The sequence below is a fragment of the Balaenoptera physalus genome, assembly GCF_965194825.1.
Source record: "Balaenoptera physalus genome assembly, chromosome: 19".
NCBI classification, from domain to species: Eukaryota; Metazoa; Chordata; class Mammalia; order Artiodactyla; family Balaenopteridae; genus Balaenoptera; species Balaenoptera physalus.
Window position 1 is genome coordinate 11681681 of NC_138900.1, and position 19821 is coordinate 11701501.

The following is a 19821-nucleotide window of genomic DNA, read 5'->3' on the forward strand; positions in this document are numbered from 1 at the left end:
CAGAGAGACAGCAGGAAGAGATAGGAAGGAAAGAAGGGTCCATAGAAAAATGGACATCGAGAGGCTGACCCCTAAGACTCTAGGGAAAGCAACAGTTGGGGAAATGACTGATGGCGATGCAGAAAGATCCAGACCCAGAGATGGGGAGAGAAGGCTCCGGGGGAGAAAGTGACAAAGAGTTGAAAAGACAACGGGGAGAAGCAGGGGCCCGTTAGCGGGAGGGAAAGACCTCAACGGAAAAAGAGAGACAGACACAAAGAGAGGAACACGGACAGAAACACACAGAGGCAAAAAAAAAAAAAAAGAGAGGAAGACCAAGAGACACACAGAGACGGAAAGCAGGGGCGACTGCTGCGCAGACTGAGGCGGACGCAGGGCCCCCAGCCTCGCCAGGGAGGTGATGGCCGACGCCAGACATATATGAGAAAGGTGGAACCCGCGCCCTGCGGACGGGCAGACGGACGAAGCCGGCAGCGGTCGGGCGGGTCCCGGGCGGAGCGGGGAAAAGAGGGGCGGGGCTGGCGGCGAGAAGGGGAAGGAGGCGGAGGTGCCGGGCGGGCCCGGGGCGCGGGCAGGAAGCGGGGAGGGGCGGCGGGGCGGGGGCCTCCGGAAAAACGCCCCAACTTCCTGCCCCGCCAGAGCCAGGAAGCGGGAGCCGGGACACCGGGCCCGGGATCGCCGAGCCCGACCTCGGGCGCCCCGCCGGTCACCTCCCCGCGCGGACACCAGGTACACCATCCCTGGCCCCGCCCGGCCTCTCTTCCCTCGGCTGCTAGGGGAAGTGGGGAGGAGGAGGGAGGGGGCTGGGCGCTGCCGGCAGTGGAGCGGCCTCCTCCCGGCCCCGCTGAGCCAGCAGGCGCCCCTCCCTGGGCCTCAGTTTTTCCATCTGTCAAAGGGGACAAAGAGAGGAGAACTAATACTTGCTCAGTGCCCAGTAGGTGAGATGAGGGCTGCGAGCCGGGGGTCAAGGCTTCCCAACTGTCTGGCGGAGGACGGATGATCACTCCCATTGCACAGGTGGGGAAACTGAGGCCCAGGGAGTAAAACCGACTCGTCCCAGGTCACATACATCGTGAGACCGAGTGGAGTTGGGATTTGAACTCGCAGGTGCTTTCAGCTAAGCGCCGTCCTCCAATCCCGCATGATTTAGAGCCACCCAAAACGAAAAACGACAATAACAGGGTCATAGGCCGCTGTGAAGCTGAAAGTTGCAGAACGCGTTTGAAAGCATTTTTTGGAAAGGTCTTTTTCTGGGTCATGAGTTATACCCTGGGAGATGGGTTGCAGGGCAACAGAACTGGAGATCTTTTCCCATTGTACAGATGGGAAGACTGAGGCCCAGGGAGAGTTAATTACTTTTTCCAGGTTCCACTGCATGTCAGATGGGAAGGTATGCTCAAACCCAGGATTTTTGCTTTGCGGCCCCAGCGGGAAGTGTGAGGCGGGGTGGGAGGCAGTGCAGGGAGAATTAATGTACGAGCGTTGGGAATTCAAACGGTCCCAAGTTAGGGCGGAAAAATAGGGTGAGGATCCCAGTCTGGGGGCTAAGGGCCGGGGCGACTCGGTGTTCTCGGATTGAGCACTGGTCTGGGGGCTGGAACCATCCCCAACTCTGGCCTGGGGGCGGGGGGCAGGGGGCAGGGGGCGGGGCCCAGGAGAGTGACGGGGGCAGTCGAGATACGGAAACGCCAGCCCTCCAAGGTAGGCCAGAGCGGCCCTATCTGGCCAGCGTGGCTCAGTGGAGAGCTAGAGCGGCCGGCAGGAGGAGTAGAGTCTCTTGGGCTGGAGCCTGACAGGAGCGGGCTAGAGCGGCTGGCGGGAGGAGTGGAGCTGGAAGCAAAGGTGGACTCTGGGGTGGCTAGAGCGACTCGGAGGCGGGGGTGGGGGAGCCCGGAGCCGGCGCGCGGAGGCTTCGGTTCTGGCAGCTGCGGTGCTTCTCCTCCGACCCGGAGCAGGTGAGGGACGCGGCCCCCGGCGGGCGTCACACCCTGACTCCACACGTCCTCCCCAGCATCCCTGACCATGCACACTGCCACGTTCCCTGTAGGATTTGGGGCGGTGTACACCCGCCACGTCCTGCATATGATTTGGGGCTCGTGTAGACCCGCCACCCTCCATGTAAATTACAAGGTCCTACAGACCCTCCAGGTTCCTGCTGCCCCCCCCCATGGAGGTCCGGCTCCTTACAGATGTGGGGTTTCCATAGATCAATAGCATCCGCTAGAATCCGGGGCCCTGTAGATCCTGGGTCTCGGGGACCACCACACTCCCCTATAGAATTCTGGTCCCCTTTTAAGTCTCCAGAGATCCCGTAAACTGGCTTCTTTCCCTTAAGGACTTATGATCCTGTGTTATCCAAGGATCATTGTAGACCCACCATATGTCAGATAGAATCTGGGTCCTTATGCATTCCAAGGGCTCACCTTGACTACTCTGTATTTTAGGTTCTTTAAGGCTCCTAGAGGTTCTTGGAGACCAGGCTCATCCACTCAATATCTTAGACTCTGAGCCCTGCATAGAACCCAGGCACCCATGTAGTCCTCACACATGCCCGCTTTGCTCTAGGACCCCCACCCATAAAGATCTTCTGAACCTGCCCTCATCTCCACAGCCCCATGCACATAGCACCCCCTCTGCTGGACCCCAGGGCTTGTCAGCTGCCTTTAGATCCATCTGACCGCTTCAACCCATCATTCTCTAGCCTTTGTGGGATGACGCCCCACCTTCTAAGCAACCACCCCCCTCCCCAATCCTCTCTGAGCCCCAGGCCTCTGTGGGGCAGCTGAGTCCAATCTGCACTCCTGCCCAGGCCACAGTGCCCACATACCCCTGACTCCCAGACACCATAGGGAAACCTGATGTGTCTCAGCTTTGGTTCAGATTTCAGTTTCCTAAGGTCGGGGTGGGGATTCCCCATGCTCCAAAGCCGTACATTCTGGGAGTTAAATGCATAAATTCTGGAGCCAGACTGCCTGGGTCGGAATCCTGGCTCTGCCTCTTAAGAGCTGTGCTGCACTTTCCTCCTCTGTAAAATGGGGATAATAAGAAGAAGACTGATTTCACAGGGTCACTGAGAGGACTGAGCTAATATCTATCAAGCAGTAATACTGTTCCTGGCACGTATTTAATGGCACTTAGTGTACATTAAGTGTTAACTATTATTTCCTATCATTGTGATGAGGAATAAAAGAGATAATACACATTAAGTGCATGTTCCAGGGCCTGCCTGGCATGTAAACATTTGCTCAGATAATGTGTGTGTCCTCACCTTTGCCCTTTTGGAATCTTCCCTGCCTCTGTCAAACTTTTCCACCCCTGAGTGGGATGAGCAGGGACCCTCCATGTCCATGGTCATGCTTTCCAGCCCAGAAGTTGCAGCTGATGGCCCAGTGAAGGTTTTCTTTTTCTTTCTTTCTTTCTTTCTTTTTTTTTTAATATTTATTTATTTGGCTGTGCCAGGTCTTAGTTGCAGCATGCGGGATCTAGTTCCCTGACCAGGGATCGAACCCAGGCCCCCTGCATTGGGAGCACGGAGTCTTAACCGCTGGACCACCAGGGAAGTCCCCGGTGAAGGTTTTCTATCTCGGATGGGAGTAATAATAGATGGGGTGCTTGTGGTTTTGAGGGTTCAGTGATTTACTCTGTGAGAAGCACTTAGAGCAGTGCCTAGCACACTGTAAGTGTGGTGTAAGTTCAGCTCTCATAATAAATTACTATTATTTTTCTGTCTTGTTTTGCAAATTTATTTATGTGAACATTTAACAATGCTCAGATCTTAAGTCACCCAAGCTTGGATGTTGAACAAATACACTTTATGGAAAAGAATAAAAATGAGGCCTGCTTGGGTGAACCCATAGGATGGCATTTGGACACTCCAGAAAGCATCATTGTTTAATTATCATAATCAAAATCCAGGCTGCCATTTATTGAGTGCTAGGGAGGAGGCCTGTGGAAGAGGGAGAAGGGTGGGTCTCCAGCGACTAGGGTTATAAATAGCTTTGGGCTGTGGGGAGAAGCCCCCCGCACGGGTCCACCCCACCCCTGTTTCCACAGCGCCTTCCCACCTGACACGGGCTCGAGTGGCATTAGTCAGACTAATTAAGGACACAGAAGATGTCAGTGGGAAGACGCGGGGAGAAGTGGAGATTCTAAGGGAGACAAGATGGGAGAGACAGCGAGAGATGGGAGAGAGAGAGACGAGAGACAGCACATGAGACAGTGACACAGACAGGTGCGGGGACAGTGGCTGCAGGAACCAGATGTGGGGAGACAGGCAGAGACTGAGGGGGAAGACGGAGCAAGAGAAGCAGGGGTGGGACCTAGCGGAGGGGAGGCGGGGACAGTGGGAAAATGAGACAGGTCTGAAGGAAAGGCGAGAGAAAATGAAGAAACGGGGAGAGGAGAGTCAAAGGCATGAGGCAGATTCAATGGAGAGGCGGCTGGGGAGAGGCGAGCCGGCAGACACACAGACAGACCGGACAGGTGGACATAGGGTGAGAGAGATAGACACCCCTTGGGATGGGCTCTCTGAGGACCATCCCTTGTTTTCTGGGATGGAAGCCGGAAAGATGCCAGGTCCCTGAGGGGAAGAAGTGGGGCCGAGGACTCTTGGTCCTGAGGGAGGAGGGTTCAGAGTTTGGTTTTCTCGTGTGGAGAGAGTTGGGGGTTGGGGGATTTGCCATTGTGATTTCCTGTCACAGGAAGCAGGGCTGGTGGGTTCGGAGGCAGCATCCTGCCCCAAGCCTGTCACAGGTCAGAGCAGAGCCCCCGTGCCCCAGTTATCTCCCTCCCGGCTCCCCTTTAGCCTTTCCACCTCTGCTGGCCCACAGGCCCTGCCTCCTCAGGACCCAGCCCCAGCCCCTCCTCCATCGGGGACCCGAAATCGCAGGCTCTCCCGGCCACAGCTCTCTCACAGACCCGGGCTCCTGGCCTCCAGCTTCCCCCCGCCGCCCCGACCCCACAAGGCTCCCTGTCCTTGGGCTCCCTGCCCTGGCTGGCCTCTGAAGGGCTCTTTGTCGCCACACAGAGGCCCCATTGAGCTGTGGAGGCCGGGATGGGGGCGGAGGCTGTTTACTCACCTTGGCACCTGGGCCAGGAATCTGTGAGTAACCGCCCTGGGCCGCCCCCTCCCACCCCTCTAACCGCGGCCCCTCCTCTTCCCCCAGCCCTGCAGAGCCCATGGAGGCCGAAGACGTCGCCCGAGGGGCGGTGAGTGGAGAGAGCGGAGGGAGCCGAGGGGTGAGGGGACTGGGGGGCTGTGAGGTGGGGAGCTCTGTGGGCTGAAGCCATCCCTCCCCTTCCACAGGCCCCAGGGCCCCCCCGGCCCGGCCTGGTGCCCATCAGCATCATCGGGGCTGAGGACGAGGATTTTGAGAATGAGCTGAAGACGGTGAGAGGGAGGTGGGGTGGGAGAGCTTCTGTCCCAGGCCCCCTGGGGCCCCAGCCCTCAAGTCCCGTCTTCAGTGTCCCCTCTCCCACCTTAGGTCCTGTTCTCTGTCTTCAGATGCTGTCACTCAGCCTCCTCTCACTGCCCATCTCTCTTTCTTTAATCTTCCTGGTACCTCCTTCCTCATTCCCTCACCCCATCGTCAGTGCCCCCCCCATTACAGCACAGACTCTCACCCTGTTTAACCCCAGTTTTTATCGCTGCCCCCGCCCCCTAATTACAGCACAGATCCTCATTCCATCACTCCTGATTTCTGTCCTCTTCACCCACCATTGTAACGTTAAATCTCATCCATTCTCCCCAACCCCTGACTTGCCACCATCACAGCAGAGACACCATCAGCACCCCACCTGCCAGCTTGGATCCATCGGGAAGTGCCGGGGAAGAGGGAGGGTCAAGCCCCAAGCCCCTCCTCTGCTCCCCACTGTCTCACTCCCATCCCCGCCCCCAGAACCCCGAGGAGCAAAACAACCAGTTCCAGAGCCTGGATCAGGTGAAGCGGCGCCCAGCCCACCTCATGGCCCTCCTGCAGCACGTGGCCATGCAGTTCGAGCCAGGACCCCTGGTGAGGGCGGGGCTGGGCAGGCGAGGGGCGGGGCGGGGCGGGGCTGGGACCAGCCTCAGTGCTCAGTGCGTTAGACCAGCGAGGATGAGCCAGGCGGGATCCAGAGCGCACAGCTTGAGAGCCAGGAAGCCCACCACGGGATGCAGACAAGGTTGCAGGTGCCCCGTGTAAATTTCTGAGCAGTGGGCGCAGCCCGGGAGAGTAGGCGCGGCCGAGCCTCGCAGAGCAGCGGAGAATCCCGCAGCCTGGCGGAAACCATGCCCACGGCAGCATCACCCATCAGTGACAGCGCCTTTTCCCAGACTCTGGAAATCAAATTCTCTGCATGTGCCACCAATCAGTCCTTCAGAGCTGGTGGTTGGGAGAAAACCGTTAGCCTCCTCGGGTCTAGGCGGCACAGTAGGCTCTGGTCCAGAAACAAGGAAACTGCTAAAAGCAGCCCACGAGGCAGAGGGAATGTAACGGATGACCCGGAAAACTTGTTATCGGGCAGAAAATACCCGGGAGGTGTGCATGCAGAGCCACGCCATCTGGGAGACACCTGCAGAGTCTAGAGAACCCAGCAGGTGACTTAGGGAGGAAGAAGCCACAACACTGGCTGGAGGGGGCTCTGTGGACCAGGGTCCTGTCCCAAGAAGACCCCGTGCAGCCCAGCGCAGGCTGGGAGCTGGGCTTAGCCTAGGGCACTGCTCTGTACTGGAAATGCGTGGTAGATCCCTCCAGAAAACAAGGGGACTGATGGAAGTGGCAGGGAGGGAGGCCTGGGGGGTGCAGAGAGAAGAGTGTATCGACTGACACCAAAGCTTCAAAAACTGGCAGGCAATCAGGAAATTGCCAGAAAAGTGGCTACCCCCTCCCCTGGTGCATGGAGGCTCTGGCCCTCTGGGCAAGGGAGGCCCCCTGCTGAGCCTGAGGGTTTCTAGAACTTGAACTCCTGGAATTTAGCCCAGGGATTGTGCTGACTGCCGTGTCCCTTTACAGATGTGGAAACTGAGGCCTGGCCAGGGGTCCGGCTGAGGTGACCCAGATGGCCTTCGGCATTTTGAGATTTGTCCTCATGCTGTTTCCTCACCTCCTTGGCTGGGGGAGTGGCCAGGAGATAGTCATGGTCCCTTGGGCTGCTTCCTGTTGGCCTCTGATGGAGTTTTGCTTTATGGGGGCGTGGGGAGGGGGCAGGCATAGATTACTGGGGCGAGTCCTTAGCACACTGAGACCATGTCCCTTACCTGATGAGAGTCCCCCAGGAGCCAGGACAAGTTGGAGGCCCCACAGCATTGCCAGTGTCACCCAGCATAGGGCTGCCACGTAGGTGACCTCAAGGAGTGCTTGATGAGTGAGTGAGTGAGTGAGTGCCACTTGTCCTCCTGTTTATGTGCCCAGTGCCGCCGTGTACTAGGCCCTGTCTGGGACACAGATGAATCAGAACGTCCCCCCTGCCACACACACACACACACACACACACACACACACACACACACACACGCACACACGCCCTCAAGTAACTCACGGTATTGCTAGGCAATGGGGAGCAGCAGAGACAGGCTGCCTGAGATCCAGTCCCAACTTTGTCACTTACTAGCTGTTTTCTCATCTGTAAAATGGGATAACGATCATCCTCCCCATGACTGAACAGGGTAATGCGGCTAAAGAGTTTGCACAGCGTCAGGTACACACCGAGCCCGCTTACTGTAGCTGGGGGTGGCGGTACTAGCAGCAGCAGCAGAGAGAAGACAGACCAAAGAACCACTTCACAGGAGAGAAAATTAACGAAAGCCGTGGTGGCCTGAGGAGGCAGGCGGGGGCCTGGTACGGGGATGGGGGACATCAGGGAGCACTTCACAGAGGGTTTGCGCCCTGAGCCGTTCCAAGGGGCAGTGCGGTTTGGGTGGGGTGGGAGGAGGATGGGTCACACTTTGTCTCCCCCAGCTCTGCTGCCTGCACGCGGACATGCTGGGCTCACTGGGCCCCAAGGAGTCCAAGAAGGCCTTCGGCGACTTCTGCCACAGCTTCCTGGATAAGTGTGCGGTGAGAGACACCTTCGAGGGGGCCCATCCCCCGTCCCCTTCACCCTGGACAGCCAGCCTGCTCCTCCCAAACTCCAACCTGCTGAGGGCAACGTGAAGGGCGGCCTGGTCTGGGGAGACCCTGTGCCAGCCTGGCCCTCCCTCCACTGCTCCCTCCCCTCAGAGCATCGTACCCACTGGTACTTGGGCTGCCATCCCATTGATCCCAACACTGCCCCCTTCACTGCCGAGTCCTCCCCTCCCTCCCGTCGCTCGCTGCCCCTTCACTGCCGAGTCCTCCCCTTCACTCCATTCTCTCCCCTGAGCAGATTCTGCGGGTGTCGGTCCCTCCCACCGTGGCCTTTGAACTTGGTAAGGAGAGGAGAGGGGATTTGGGGATGAGGAAGAGTTCTCTAGCAGGGACCAGGAGCCCCCCGGGAGGGAGGCCGCACTCTCATGCTCCCAGGACGGGATTGTTCTTCCTTCTTCATGGCCACCACAGCCCAAGGAAGCATAGCTGTCAGAGTCGAAGGGTGGGAGGGGAGTCACAGCCCAGGGAACTGGCCCCTGTCCCTGCAGACCGCACGCGGCCCGATCTCCTCTCCGAGGATGTCCAGCGGCAGTTCGTGCAGGAGGTGGTGCAGACCCAGCAGGCAGCCGTCAGCCGGCAGCTGGAGGACTTCCGCTCCAAGAAGCTCATGGGCATGACGCCCTGGGAGCAGGAGCTGATCCAGCTGGGGGCCTGGGTTGGGCGGGACCGCGCCAGCTATGAGGCCCGGGAGCGGCACCTGGCCGAGCGGCAGCTGACCCACCTGGAGGAGATGCAGTGAGTGGGACCAGCCCCTCCGCAGCCCAGAGGGCGCCCTCTGCTGCCCCGTTCCTTCCGTTCCCAGGCTCACTCTGCAGCTTCAGCGTTTATTTCCCAGCGTTTGGGTTCCTCCCCTGACTTCTGGGGCCCAGCCCTGGCATTTTAGTCCATCTGGTTTTGCATCTTCCCTTCCCAGCTTTGGGGTCCCTCCTAGTTTCCGGGTCTTGTCCACGGTCTTGCATTCAGGCCTGGGCTTTGGGTCCTGTCCTTGCAACTCTCACGACCCCCGGGTGAGAGTCTGTCCTTCAGTGATTGTCCTTCCCAGATGCGTCAGCAGCAGCACCACCCCCCCCGTCTGCCTGTCCTCTCTCCCTGTCCCAGCTTTGAAGGGGACAGCAACCTGGACAGTTGTGCTGGGTGGTCAGGGACCCCAGGCTTAGCAAATTTGTCACAAACTTCTTCTTCTTACAGACACACCATCTCTAACGATGAGGAAAAGAGGTGATGGAAGCAGAGAGGCCGGCGGGGAGTTTGGTTTCCTGGGCCCGAGGGAGGAGGGCCTGCCTGCCTAGGGGCCTGGGCGTTGAGCAACATCTCTGGCTCCATCCTCTAAAACCCTCTCTCTCCCCCCTTTGCTCAGATACTCAGCAGGAAGTGGTCATGGGGCTGGTGTGGGAAGCGAGCGGAGGGGAAGCTGTGAGGGTAGCAGGGCACCTGCGTCCGTGGGAGTGCGTGTGGCAGTGCGTGTGTCTGTGCGCCCTCACTGTCCCCTCCCCGCAGTGCTGCCGTGGTCAGCGCCATCACCCTGTACATGCGCCACCTCGGGGTGCGGACCAAGAGTGTGGACAAGAAGTCAGGGAGGAATTTCTTCCGGAAAAAGGTGCTTCCCTGAGCGCCCAAACCCGGCCCTTACCTCCCCAGAGACCCCCCGGGGGGCCTCGAGACTCTGCACCGCTGGGGTCTGATCCCTCTTTGTCGGCATCGGCACAGAAATGCCCAGCCCCCTCCTCCCCCCCACCTTCCATAGGTGATGGGGAACCGGCGGTCAGAAGAGCCGACCAAGACCAAGAAAGGACTGAGCAGCTTCCTGGATGCCGCCCGCTGGAACCGGGGAGAGCCCCAGGGTGAGGTGCCCAGCCTCGGCCCCGCCCCAACTTCCCCGTGCTGCCCCCACCTCATGGTCCCATCTCTCGTTTCAGCCCCAGACTTTCGACACCTCAAAGCTGAGGCTGATGGTAATAGTCCTGAAGCTAGAGCATCCATCCTGGGGACCTGAGAGAGGAGGGCAGGGGACCTACTAGGTCTGAGGGAGGAGGGGCGAGGGGCTGGGACTCCTGGCTCTGAGGGTGGAGGAGGGGTCTCCTGGGTGATGGGGAGGATGGGGCAGAGCCAGCATCTTGGATCCCCAGGCCTTTGTGGATTAGAGTTGCTGGACTCTCATATTCCCCTTTGTCCTTCAATGCCTCCCCAGGTGAGAAGCCAGGCCTTACAGAACGTAAGGGAGGTCTGGGGGTGCCCTCCCGGGACCGGAATGTCGGACCCCCTGGGCAGGACACCCCCGGAGTTCCTCTGCACCCTCTGTCTGGGGACAGCCCTGACCGGGAACCAGGTGAGAGTTTCCCGGGCCCCGCAGCAAAACGGCCCCTTGGTTCTCTGCCCTCCCTGCTCCTGGTCACCAGGGTTATTGGTAACCAACCCCTTCCCTCGGTTTACCCTTTCCACGGCTTTCTTCGCAAGCTCGTACCTCTATTCTGGTGACAGGTTGCCCCACCTCCCTGGACTACGTTTCCCATCAGCCCCCACGGCTTCATTTCCCAGAACCCTCTCTGAGTACATTACCAATCAGCCCCCCCTTAGATGGTGAGCCCGGCGGCTCCATGAACTTAAGGTCTCATACTCCTTGGGTGGCCCTCAGCCCTCTGGATCTCAGACTAATACTTGGCCAGGCCTGGGTTCAGATCCTGGCTGTGTGCTTGACTGGTGTTAGATCTTGGAAGTCACTCCCCGCTCTGAATCTCAGCCCCCTCACCTCTAAACGGGCACCTTCTCTTCCCACAAGTCCCAGTTGAGCGTCGGGAGAATGCATGGATGTGGAGCCATCCAGTCTCCTCCCCGAGTGCGAGGCTGGCACCCTAGTTTTGCAGCATCTTCACCCACTGAGCCCCACCTGCCCATGGCCCTGTTCTCAGAGGTCTTTCCATCTGTCCGTCTCCCACTGAAGTATAGAGCAGCCGCTTGGTGTCGGCCAGGCACCGGATGGCTTTAGAGGCACGGAGGCCCCCAGGGTGTGGGTCTCACCGTGGCAGGGACCTTCCAGCCAGCCTTGCTTTCCCCACCCCCCTTATCCCCACAGGTGTTGATGCCCTCCCCGAGCTGGGGGACCCGCCCCCGCAGGGCCCGGCCAGCCTGGAGCCTGCAGCGCCCCTGGAGAGCACAGAGGAGGGTGCTGACACGGAGAGGTGCCCAGGGCCGGGTGCAGGGGAGGTGCCGGGCGCAGGACCGGGCTTATCCAGCGCAGGGAGGGTGTGTGTTTGGGGGTCGCACTGCCACTTGCACCTGCCTGTCCCTGAGCCAAGCCGTCTCCACTCTGCCCTGCTTCTCCCTCTTTCCGTCTTCTCCCTTTTTCTTCCGCTCTCTTTCCTCATCTCCCCTTTCCTTCCTTCTTCCTCCCTTTTTCCCTCTCTTCTTCCTCTCCTTCCTTTTTTCACTGATTTTCTCTCTCCCCCTCCTCCCTCTCTTTCTCTCCTTTCCTCCCCCTTCCTCTTCCTCTGCTTTCCCTCCCCTCAGCTCCTCCTGGCCCCTCTCCCTCTGCCCCCACCCTCCGCCCTGCACTTTTCCATCTCTTCCCCCTTCTCTTTTAAGTCTCCAGCCCAGCCGCCTTGCTCCTGCCTCCCAGTGCCCCTTCCCTCCATCCCCCAGCCCTCTGTGCTCTGTGCCTGGGGGCCCTGTCCCCCTCACAGTTGGGGGGCAGGCTCTGCCCCCTGCCTGTCCTTGTGCCGCTGCTTTGGGGACCCTTTGGCGGGTGGGGGAGGTGAGTTGGGTTCCATCTGTGTCCACCTCTGACCCTGTGCCCCTCTCTCCCCAGAAGGTGGAAGAGGTGGGTGCCTGGGCCCTGGGTGGGGGGAGGGCTAGCCCCTCCCCCATTTCTCCCAGCCCCTCCCCTCTCCCCATGGGCCACCCCCTCCCCTTCACCCCTGTGAGGGGTGGGTGGGCACGCCACCCTCAAGCCGAAGAGCTAAGTATTGAAATCCCCCTTCCCTCCCTCAACTCCTGCCTCTGTCCCCATCCCCCTGCCTCAGGGAAGGGAGGGGTCAGTTTTGTGCTCCATACTGGGTTCCCCTCCCCTCCTCCACCAATTTCAGTATCCCTTCTGGCCACCCCCCTCACTGCCCCAGCACCCCAAAGTCACACTGGTCCTTCTGACTCTCTCCTCTCTTCTGTTGCATGTTTGATCTCTGTCCTGGTCTCTCCCTGTCTCTCCCTGTCCTGGTCTCTCCCTGTCTCTCCCTGTCCTGGTCTCTCCCCATCTCTGTCCCTGTCTTGGTCTCTCCCCGTCTCTGTCCTGGTCTCTCCCCATCTGTCCCTGTCTATCTCTGTCCTGGTCTCTCCCCATCTGTCCCTGTCTATCTCTGTCCTGGTCTCTCCCCGTCTCTGTCCTGGTCTCTCCCCATCTGTCCCTGTCTATCTCTGTCCTGGTGTCTCCCCGTCTCTGTCCCTGTCTTGGTCTCTCCTTATCTCTGTCCTGGCCTCTGCCTGACTCTGTCCTTGGCCTCGGGGTCCAGGCTGTCGGGGCGTCTGGGGCGCTCGGAGAGCCTGCGGGTGAGTGACCGCCGCCGGCCTTCCCGGGGCAGCCTCGGGGCTAAGGGCCGGGGTGGGGGCCGCTCCCGGAGCGACGTGGACATGGACCCCAGCTCCGCCACGGCCGTGCTTGGCCCTGCCCGACGAGCCACGTACGTCACTCCTCCCCCCCATCCAGTGAGGCAGCCTGGAGAGTCAGGGAGGCCGGGGTGGGGGGTCTTTGCCAGAATCACCAAGAACTGGGTATCAGATGCTGAGGTCACTGAGGGCCTCCAGTGGTCACAGGAGAGGGGTAAGAGGCTTCTTTCCAGATCTGGGGGCTGGTCTGCAGCCCTAGGGAATGGGGTTGGACACTATAAGGGGTTGAAGGCTGCTCTCTGGGATGCCCTGCGCTGGGGCCCTAATGAGGCCTCTGTCCCACAGCCCCGAGCCTGGAGATGAGGGGGAGCCGGGCCGATCGGGACTAGAGCTGGAGCCAGAAGAGCCCCCCGGCTGGCGGGAGCTCGTCCCCCCGGGCACCCTGCACAGCCTTCCCAAGAGCCAGGTGAAGCGGCAGGAGGTCATCAACGGTGAGTGCCGCCCCCTCCAACCCACTGCGGCCGAGGACACAACCCAGCTCCAGCAGAGTCAGACAGGCGCAGGGAGATGACCATCTCGGTGTTACTTACACCGGGCAGAGCTTGAAGGCAGCCCGCTTCTGACAGAGCACCGTTTGTTGAGTAAATTGTGGAATATTCCATGGAACGGGAATGCGGCCATTGTTGAAGTGACATTTCCAAAGAATTTTTTGTAGTGCAGGACAGTGTTGATGTTAGGAGCCAGAAACGGTCTATAAAATTGTATTTCTAGCGTAAGCCTTCGTTTCCTTATTTGGGAAATGTGGGCAGTGATAGTTCCTACCTCAAAAGACTGTCACGAAGATGAAGATGAGATGATTAGTGTGAGATGTTCAGCAGTGGTGGGCCCAGGGTAAGAGCATTCAGATGTAGCTGTTGTTATCACTGTGATCTTCAGCGCTCAGGGGAGAAAAAGATTCCCACCCAGAAAAGTTTGGGAAGATAATCAATACATTAGCAGTGCTTACTTCTGAGCAGATGATGGGAGTATCGTTTTTGTCTCGATTCTGTGCTGTGATTTCAACTCATTTGTGTGTTGAGGGGAGTTTGGCAAACGTACAGTACTTTTGGAAGCTCATTTGGAAGTTAATTTACAGATTACTTAATAGTAAGAAGGGTTCTCATTCAGAATTTTTAGGGCAGTAGATAAATGCTTTTTGGGTCACAGATCCTTCTGAGGGTCTGATCAAAACATCAGCAGTGCTATCCGATAGAACTTTCTGGAATGATGGTAACATGCAATACCTGTGCTTTCCAACATGGTAACCACCCGCCATATAATGGCTGTTGAGTGCCTAAAGTGTGGTGAGTACAACTAAGAACTGAATTTTGCATTGCATTTCATTTTAATCAAGCAATATTTGAAGAGCTGTGTGTGGCTCGTGGCTACCACGTCGGACAGCATAGCAGTTTCTCTCACCAGAAAAATAGACATACGTAACACACAAAATGGTAAATTTAGTCTCTGGGGACTTTTGGGGCCCCTGGAACTCGGGCCATCAACCTGTGCAGAGAGGGGGGTCATTGTGCCAGAAACTGAGCCTGAGAAAACTTGCTGGACGGTTAGACATAAAACACAGCTGCAGGCTGTGTTAGACATAAAACACAGCTGCAGGCAGTGAGGAGACCAACTTGTCTCGGTTTGCCTAGGACTGTCCCAGTTTTAGCACTGAAAATCCCATGTGCCGGGAAAACCATGGTGCGGGGCAAACTGGGACCATTGGTCACCTTGGCTGGCTGCCCCAGCCAAAACAGAAAGGCAGTGGGGCTGAGGAATTCTCAGTGGCTATTTCAGGGGCAAGTGACTCCACCCCGAGAGAATCATCCCTGTCCCGTCCCCTCCTCCTCATTCCCCAGCCTGCCTCTGAGAGTGCCCCCCCATAGTTTGCACGCTCCCCAACCATGCCTCCTGCCCGGTGGCCCTGCAGAGCTGCTGGTGACAGAGGCGGCCCACGTGCGCATGCTCCGGGTGCTATATGACCTCTTCTACCAGCCCATGGCGGATGGGGGCTTCTTCTCCCTGGAGGAGCTACAGAACATCTTCCCCAGCCTGGACGAGCTCATCGAGGTGCATTGTGAGTGCAGGGCTGTGGCCCTACGTCCCACTGCCAGCTCCCTCCTTCGTTGCCTTGACGACAAACCCTGGAGCCTGGTCTCACGGGCAGCCTTTGTTCCAGCTCTGGGGACGACCCCACCTCAGAACCCCAGAGCTCACATTCTAGGGACACATCATCAACAAGCACGTGGTGGGGAGTGAGGGAGGGACAGGCCCACCGGCCCCATGGATCAGACACACCCACCTGCAGCCTGACCCCCCCCCACCAGCTCCCGACCAGCTCTGCATCCAGTCTCACGGGCCCTGACAGCACCCCCTTTCGTCTCTGCTCCCCGCAGCCCTGTTCCTTGATCGCCTGATGAAGCGGAGGCAGGACAGTGGCTACCTCATTGAGGAGATCGGAGATGTGCTGCTGGCCCAGGTAAGGGTGCCCAGCCTAGGGCCACCCCCTTCCCCTCACCCCGCCCCCGGCTCCTGGCTGGGGACCTGAAATCCAGGCCCCAGGAGACCAGGTCTCAAGCTTTCAACCCCTTCAAGACCCAGGGGTCTGGGCCCCTAACCTGTCCTCCTGTCTAGGCTGCCATCCCCACGTGAGGCCCCACTCCCCCCAATCCCACCTGAGACACCCTCCCTGGCCTGAATCTTGCTGTAGTTTGATGGTACCGAGGGCTCCTGGTTCCAGAAAATCTCCTCCCGCTTCTGCAGCCGCCAGTCGTTTGCCTTAGAGCAGCTCAAAGCCAAACAGCGCAAGGAGCCTCGGTTCTGTGCCTTTGTGCAGGTGAGGCAGGGGTCTGGGCCCCAGGGTCCCAGGGGAGGGGGGCCGGCGTCCCGGTCCCCAAGGCCCGCCGCAGCAGAGCCACCTCAGCACTGCTGCCCCCGCAGGAGGCCGAGAGCCGTCCCCGGTGCCGCCGCCTGCAGCTGAAGGACATGATCCCCACGGAGATGCAGCGTCTGACCAAGTACCCGCTGCTCCTGCAGAGCATCGGGCAGAACACAGGTAGCCGCAGGCGCTGCCCCATGCTGCTGGGCCTCCGCTCTCTTGTCTCTAACCTTGGCCTAGGGACTGGGAGCTTCCAGGGTTGGGGTTCACTGGGGCTGGTCTCCCCCTTGCCTGCAGAAGAGCCTGCAGAACGGGAGAAAGTGGAGTTGGCGGCTGAGTGCTGCAGGGAAATTCTGCACCACGTCAACCAAGCCGTGCGCGACATGGAGGACCTGCTGGTGAGCCTGGGCGGGGCCCCGGGCCAGGGCAGTGGGGCGCGCATGTGCGGGAACCCCGGCTTGACCCCCTCGGGGTCGCTGTGGGTCGGCCCCAACTCTTGGCTTGTCACAGTGACATTCCCTTCCCTTCCCTTCCCTGCCCCAGCGGCTCAAGGATTATCAGCGGCGCCTGGATTTGTCCCACCTGCGGCAGAGCAGCGACCCCATGCTGAGCGAGTTCAAGGTGGCCCCGCCCCCGGCCCACCTGCCCTCCCCTCTCCTCCCCTCCGCCCCGCCCTGGGGATTCTCTGATAACACACCCAGGAAGCCAAGAGGGGCCCCTCAACCCTGACCCCCTGCTCATTCCCAGCGGGGCAGCCCCTCCGGACCCCATGGTCATCCGCGCCTTCCCCTGCCCCGCCCTCGCCTTCACTGACCATCACTCCCTCCTGCCTCCAGAACCTGGACATCACCAAGAAGAGGCTGGTCCACGAGGGCCCGCTGACGTGGCGGGTGACGAGGGACAAGGCTGTGGGTGAGCGCCAGGGCTGTGGGCGGGGGGCCGCGGGACGGGGCTGCCAAGCGAGGGTGCTGAGCATGGGCCTCGCCCCCCTGCAGAGGTCCACGTCCTGCTGCTGGACGACCTCCTGCTGCTGCTTCAGCGCCAGGATGAGCGGCTGCTGCTCAAGTCGCACAGCCGGACGCTGACGCCCACGCCCGACGGCAAGACCATGCTTCGGCCGGTGCTGCGGCTCACCTCCGCCATGACCCGGGAGGTGGCCACTGGTGAGGCCCCGGGCGCGGCTGTCCCCGAGGCAGGGGAGGAGCCCTCCACACAGCCCGGCACGCGCGTTCTGCCCAAGGCCGAGGCTGTGAGGGGGGCCCTGGGCTGGGCACGGCCGGGGCTCCAGGCCGGTTGTGGATTTCACTGAGCGAGATGGGGAACTGCCTCAGGTTTTTGCACAGATGAGCAGCCAGTTCTAACTGGTATTTTGAAAAGACGCCCTGGCTGCCTCTTGGGGGTTGTAGGCAGCAGGGGTGGGAGCTGGGAGCCCAGTGAGGGGCCATGGTGGGCGGAGTGGTTCCAGGGGTCTCATAGGTAGAGCCAGACTGGAGGCTTGTTTCCTGTTTAGGTGAGGGAGGGCTCCGGAGGGAGGCACCGGGGGCGGGGCAGGGGGGTGAGTTGAGTCATGGGAGCCACAAGGTGCCACCATGATGGGGGCCTTCCCCAGGTGCATGTTGGGATGGTCCTGGCTTTGAGCCTCACCTCTCCCTCCCCCTGCAGATCACAAAGCCTTCTATGTCATTTTTACCTGGGACCAGGAGGCCCAGATATACGAGCTTGTGGCCCAGACAGTGTCGGAGCGGAAGAAGTGAGCAGCTCTGGGTTCCAAGAGCGGGTGGAGGAGGAGGAGGCCCAGGGCCCAGGTTCTCTGGGGACGGGGTGAGTGGGAGGTCCTGGCACAGGGTCTGGGGGCTCTGACTGCCCAGGGGCTGCCCTGTCTCCCCAGCTGGTGTGCCCTCATCACTGAGACCGCCGGATCCCTGAAGGTCCCTGCCCGTACCTCCCGACCCAAACACCGGCCCAGCCCCAGCAGGTGAGGGGGCCAGGGAGGCAAGTGGAGGGCAGGGGGCAGCTTTCCTCTGTGTCCCCAGAACCTGAGCTCCAGCCCAGTCTCCATTTGCATGTGCGTGTCCGTGTCTGTGTGTGTGTGTGCATGCGCGTGCCTGTGAAGGCGTGTACACGCGTGCGCCGACCCCACCACGGTCCATCTGTCTCCTATCCAGGCCTCTCTGTCTTCCACCAGCCCGGTCTCTCTGTCTCCCTGTCTCCCAGCCTTGACCTCTGTCTCTGTCTCTGGACCTCCCTGCCTCCCCACCTCTAGTTCTCTGTCCCCCTGCCCCTGCTGCCCACCAGGGCCAGGGCGGCGGGGTCACCCAGCACTTGCTCCCCCCAGCACCCGTGAACCCCTGCTCAGCAGCTCTGAGAACGGCAACGGTGGCCGAGAGATGCCCCCGGCTGACGGTGAGCCTAGATAGAGGGGTGCCAAGTGGGGGTGGGGTGTCCACAGGAAGCCCAGCAGGATCTGAGTCCCCTGCCTGCTCCCTGACCCAGGCCGGATGGAGAGAATCTTCAGCGCCCTCCTGCCCTTCTGCAGACCAGGCCCTGAGGGCCAGCTCGCCGCCAAGGCCCTTCAGAAAGGTAGCTCAGCCCCACCCCCGCAGGGCTGCCGCCAGCCGGAACAGTGCTTTCCAACCTGCTGTATGGCCAGCCGCCAGAAACAAATGCACCAAATCCACCTCCTGCACGGCCCGACCCTGCACCACTGTCCTTGGTGGCCCCAAGCCCCTCTTTTGCAGCCCCGCCCCTTCCTTAACCTTCAGTTTAGCCTCTCCCTGGACCCATCTCCGTCCTCGGTGCCCTCCCGCCCCGCCCCCACCCTAGCCCCAGCCTCACCTCTGCACCCCCTTTTGCAGCCCCCAGCCCCTTCTGCAGGTCTGGCCAACCGGAAGCTCACTCCCACCCGCAGGCCCCTGGCCTCTGTCCCACCCCTCCCCTCCCACCCATCCCAGCCCGAGCCCTGCCTCTGACTTTGTCCCCTTGCCCCTGTCCAGTGCTGTCCCTGAAGCAGCTCCTGCTCCCCTCGGAGGAAGACAGCGGGGTGGGGCCGCCGCTCGAAGGCGATGGAGTCCCAGGGGGCGGCCCCCCAAGCCCAGCACAGCCCCAGGAAATTCGGGAGGAACTGCTCAGCCTGGAGGAGACCATTAAACAGCTGGAGGTGGTGGCCTTGGGGTGGGTGGGGAGGCGGGGGCTGACTCAGTGGAGGGACCCTTCTCATTGACGATCCCCCAACCAGGAGGTGGAGGAGGAGTTTTGCCGCCTGAGACTCCTCCTGTCTCCGCTTGGGGAGAACACTGTCCCCCAGTCTGGCTGTACCTGAGGCCCCCTGCCCCAGGCAGGTGAGTGGGGGACTGGGGGAACCAGGCACTGCCTGGGGAGGAGGGACCAGAGTGGCTCCCTCAGGCATTCGCCGCTCCACAGCCCCATCCATCTCTCTCCCTCTGTCTTTGACTTTTGCATCTCCCCACTCTGCCTCCTGCCTCCCTCCATCTGTCCGTCTCTGTCCGTTTCTGTTTCTCTGGCTCTTTTGTGCTCCTTCCCCACCCTCCCTTTCTCCCTGTCTGTTTCTTTCTCCATCTCTCTCCTCTTTCTCTCCATCTCTCTTCCCATCTCCATCTCCCTTCTTCTCCTCCATCTCCCCCTCCCCCCAGGCCTTTCCGCAAGAAGGAGAGGGCCACCCGCCACTGCACAGCGCAGCATCTCCAACCCCAAGGGCCTGAGGAGACGGAGCCGGGCTGCCAGGGCCACGCCTAGGGGGGCCCAGCTGGGATCACTGCCCCCCAAACCTCCCACTGGCCTCGGCCTTCTCTCCCTCCTGCTTGGGGGACTCAGGGCTTCATTCCATGGGGGCACCATCTGGCCCCCATTCCTGGGCCATCTCAGTATTGCCCCGGGGGGGGGCCAGCCCCCACCCCCCACCCCCAAGTGCCTTTGCTCTGTTTTTATACCCTGAATTGGAGGTTTATTTTTTAATATATATTATCTAAGGAGAGGTCTGTGTTTGTGAGGGCGGGCAAGGGCCCGGGCGCGGTGTCTGGAACCCTCCACAACTGTCTGGCATCACTTCCTGCGTCTGTCCTACCCCGTCGCCTCTGCGCCTTTTGCCTTTCTCCAGTTGTTCATTCATTCGTCCCTGTGTCTTGACAGTGACTCCCCAGGCCCCTCCCAACACCCCTCCCAGCTCCCACCCCCGAGCCCCCTGGTCACCCA

The 19821-nt window shown here is 60.3% G+C and overlaps 1 protein-coding gene across 4 annotated transcripts; it reads left to right on the forward strand.

The window, feature by feature from the left end:
- Nucleotides 1–597: 597 nt before the first annotated feature.
- ARHGEF1 (Rho guanine nucleotide exchange factor 1) lies at nucleotides 598–19601 on the forward strand. Of its 4 annotated transcripts, none has more exons than XM_082438597.1 (30): nucleotides 598–729; nucleotides 5166–5208; nucleotides 5306–5389; nucleotides 5898–6011; nucleotides 7938–8036; nucleotides 8344–8386; nucleotides 8594–8840; nucleotides 9294–9323; nucleotides 9603–9702; nucleotides 9850–9946; nucleotides 10022–10057; nucleotides 10294–10431; nucleotides 11176–11281; nucleotides 12605–12772; nucleotides 13044–13189; nucleotides 14665–14811; nucleotides 15131–15213; nucleotides 15445–15570; nucleotides 15675–15789; nucleotides 15910–16010; nucleotides 16156–16233; nucleotides 16449–16524; nucleotides 16608–16775; nucleotides 17275–17362; nucleotides 17501–17587; nucleotides 17948–18015; nucleotides 18106–18192; nucleotides 18606–18769; nucleotides 18848–18950; nucleotides 19263–19601. In XM_082438597.1, exons 2-29 carry the CDS (start codon nucleotides 5179–5181, stop codon nucleotides 18929–18931), a joined length of 2910 nt encoding a protein of 969 aa, XP_082294723.1. In that variant the 5' UTR covers nucleotides 598–729; nucleotides 5166–5178; the 3' UTR covers nucleotides 18932–18950; nucleotides 19263–19601. The 4 variants fall into 4 exon arrangements, with proteins under 4 accessions (XP_082294723.1, XP_082294725.1, XP_082294726.1 ...); XM_082438598.1 differs by lacking the exon at nucleotides 598–729 and adding an exon at nucleotides 1861–1955; XM_082438599.1 differs by lacking the exon at nucleotides 12605–12772.
- Nucleotides 19602–19821: the final 220 nt, after the last annotated feature.

Coding starts and splice junctions, on each gene's coding strand:
- ARHGEF1 (XM_082438597.1), top strand. CDS start 5,179: ATGGAGGCCGAAGACGTCGCCCGAGGGGCG. Junction 8,841..9,293: donor ACCCACCTGGAGGAGATGCA/GTGAGTGGGACC, acceptor TTCTTCTTACAG/ACACACCATCTCTAACGATG. Junction 18,770..18,847: donor AGACCATTAAACAGCTGGAG/GTGGTGGCCTTG, acceptor TCCCCCAACCAG/GAGGTGGAGGAGGAGTTTTG.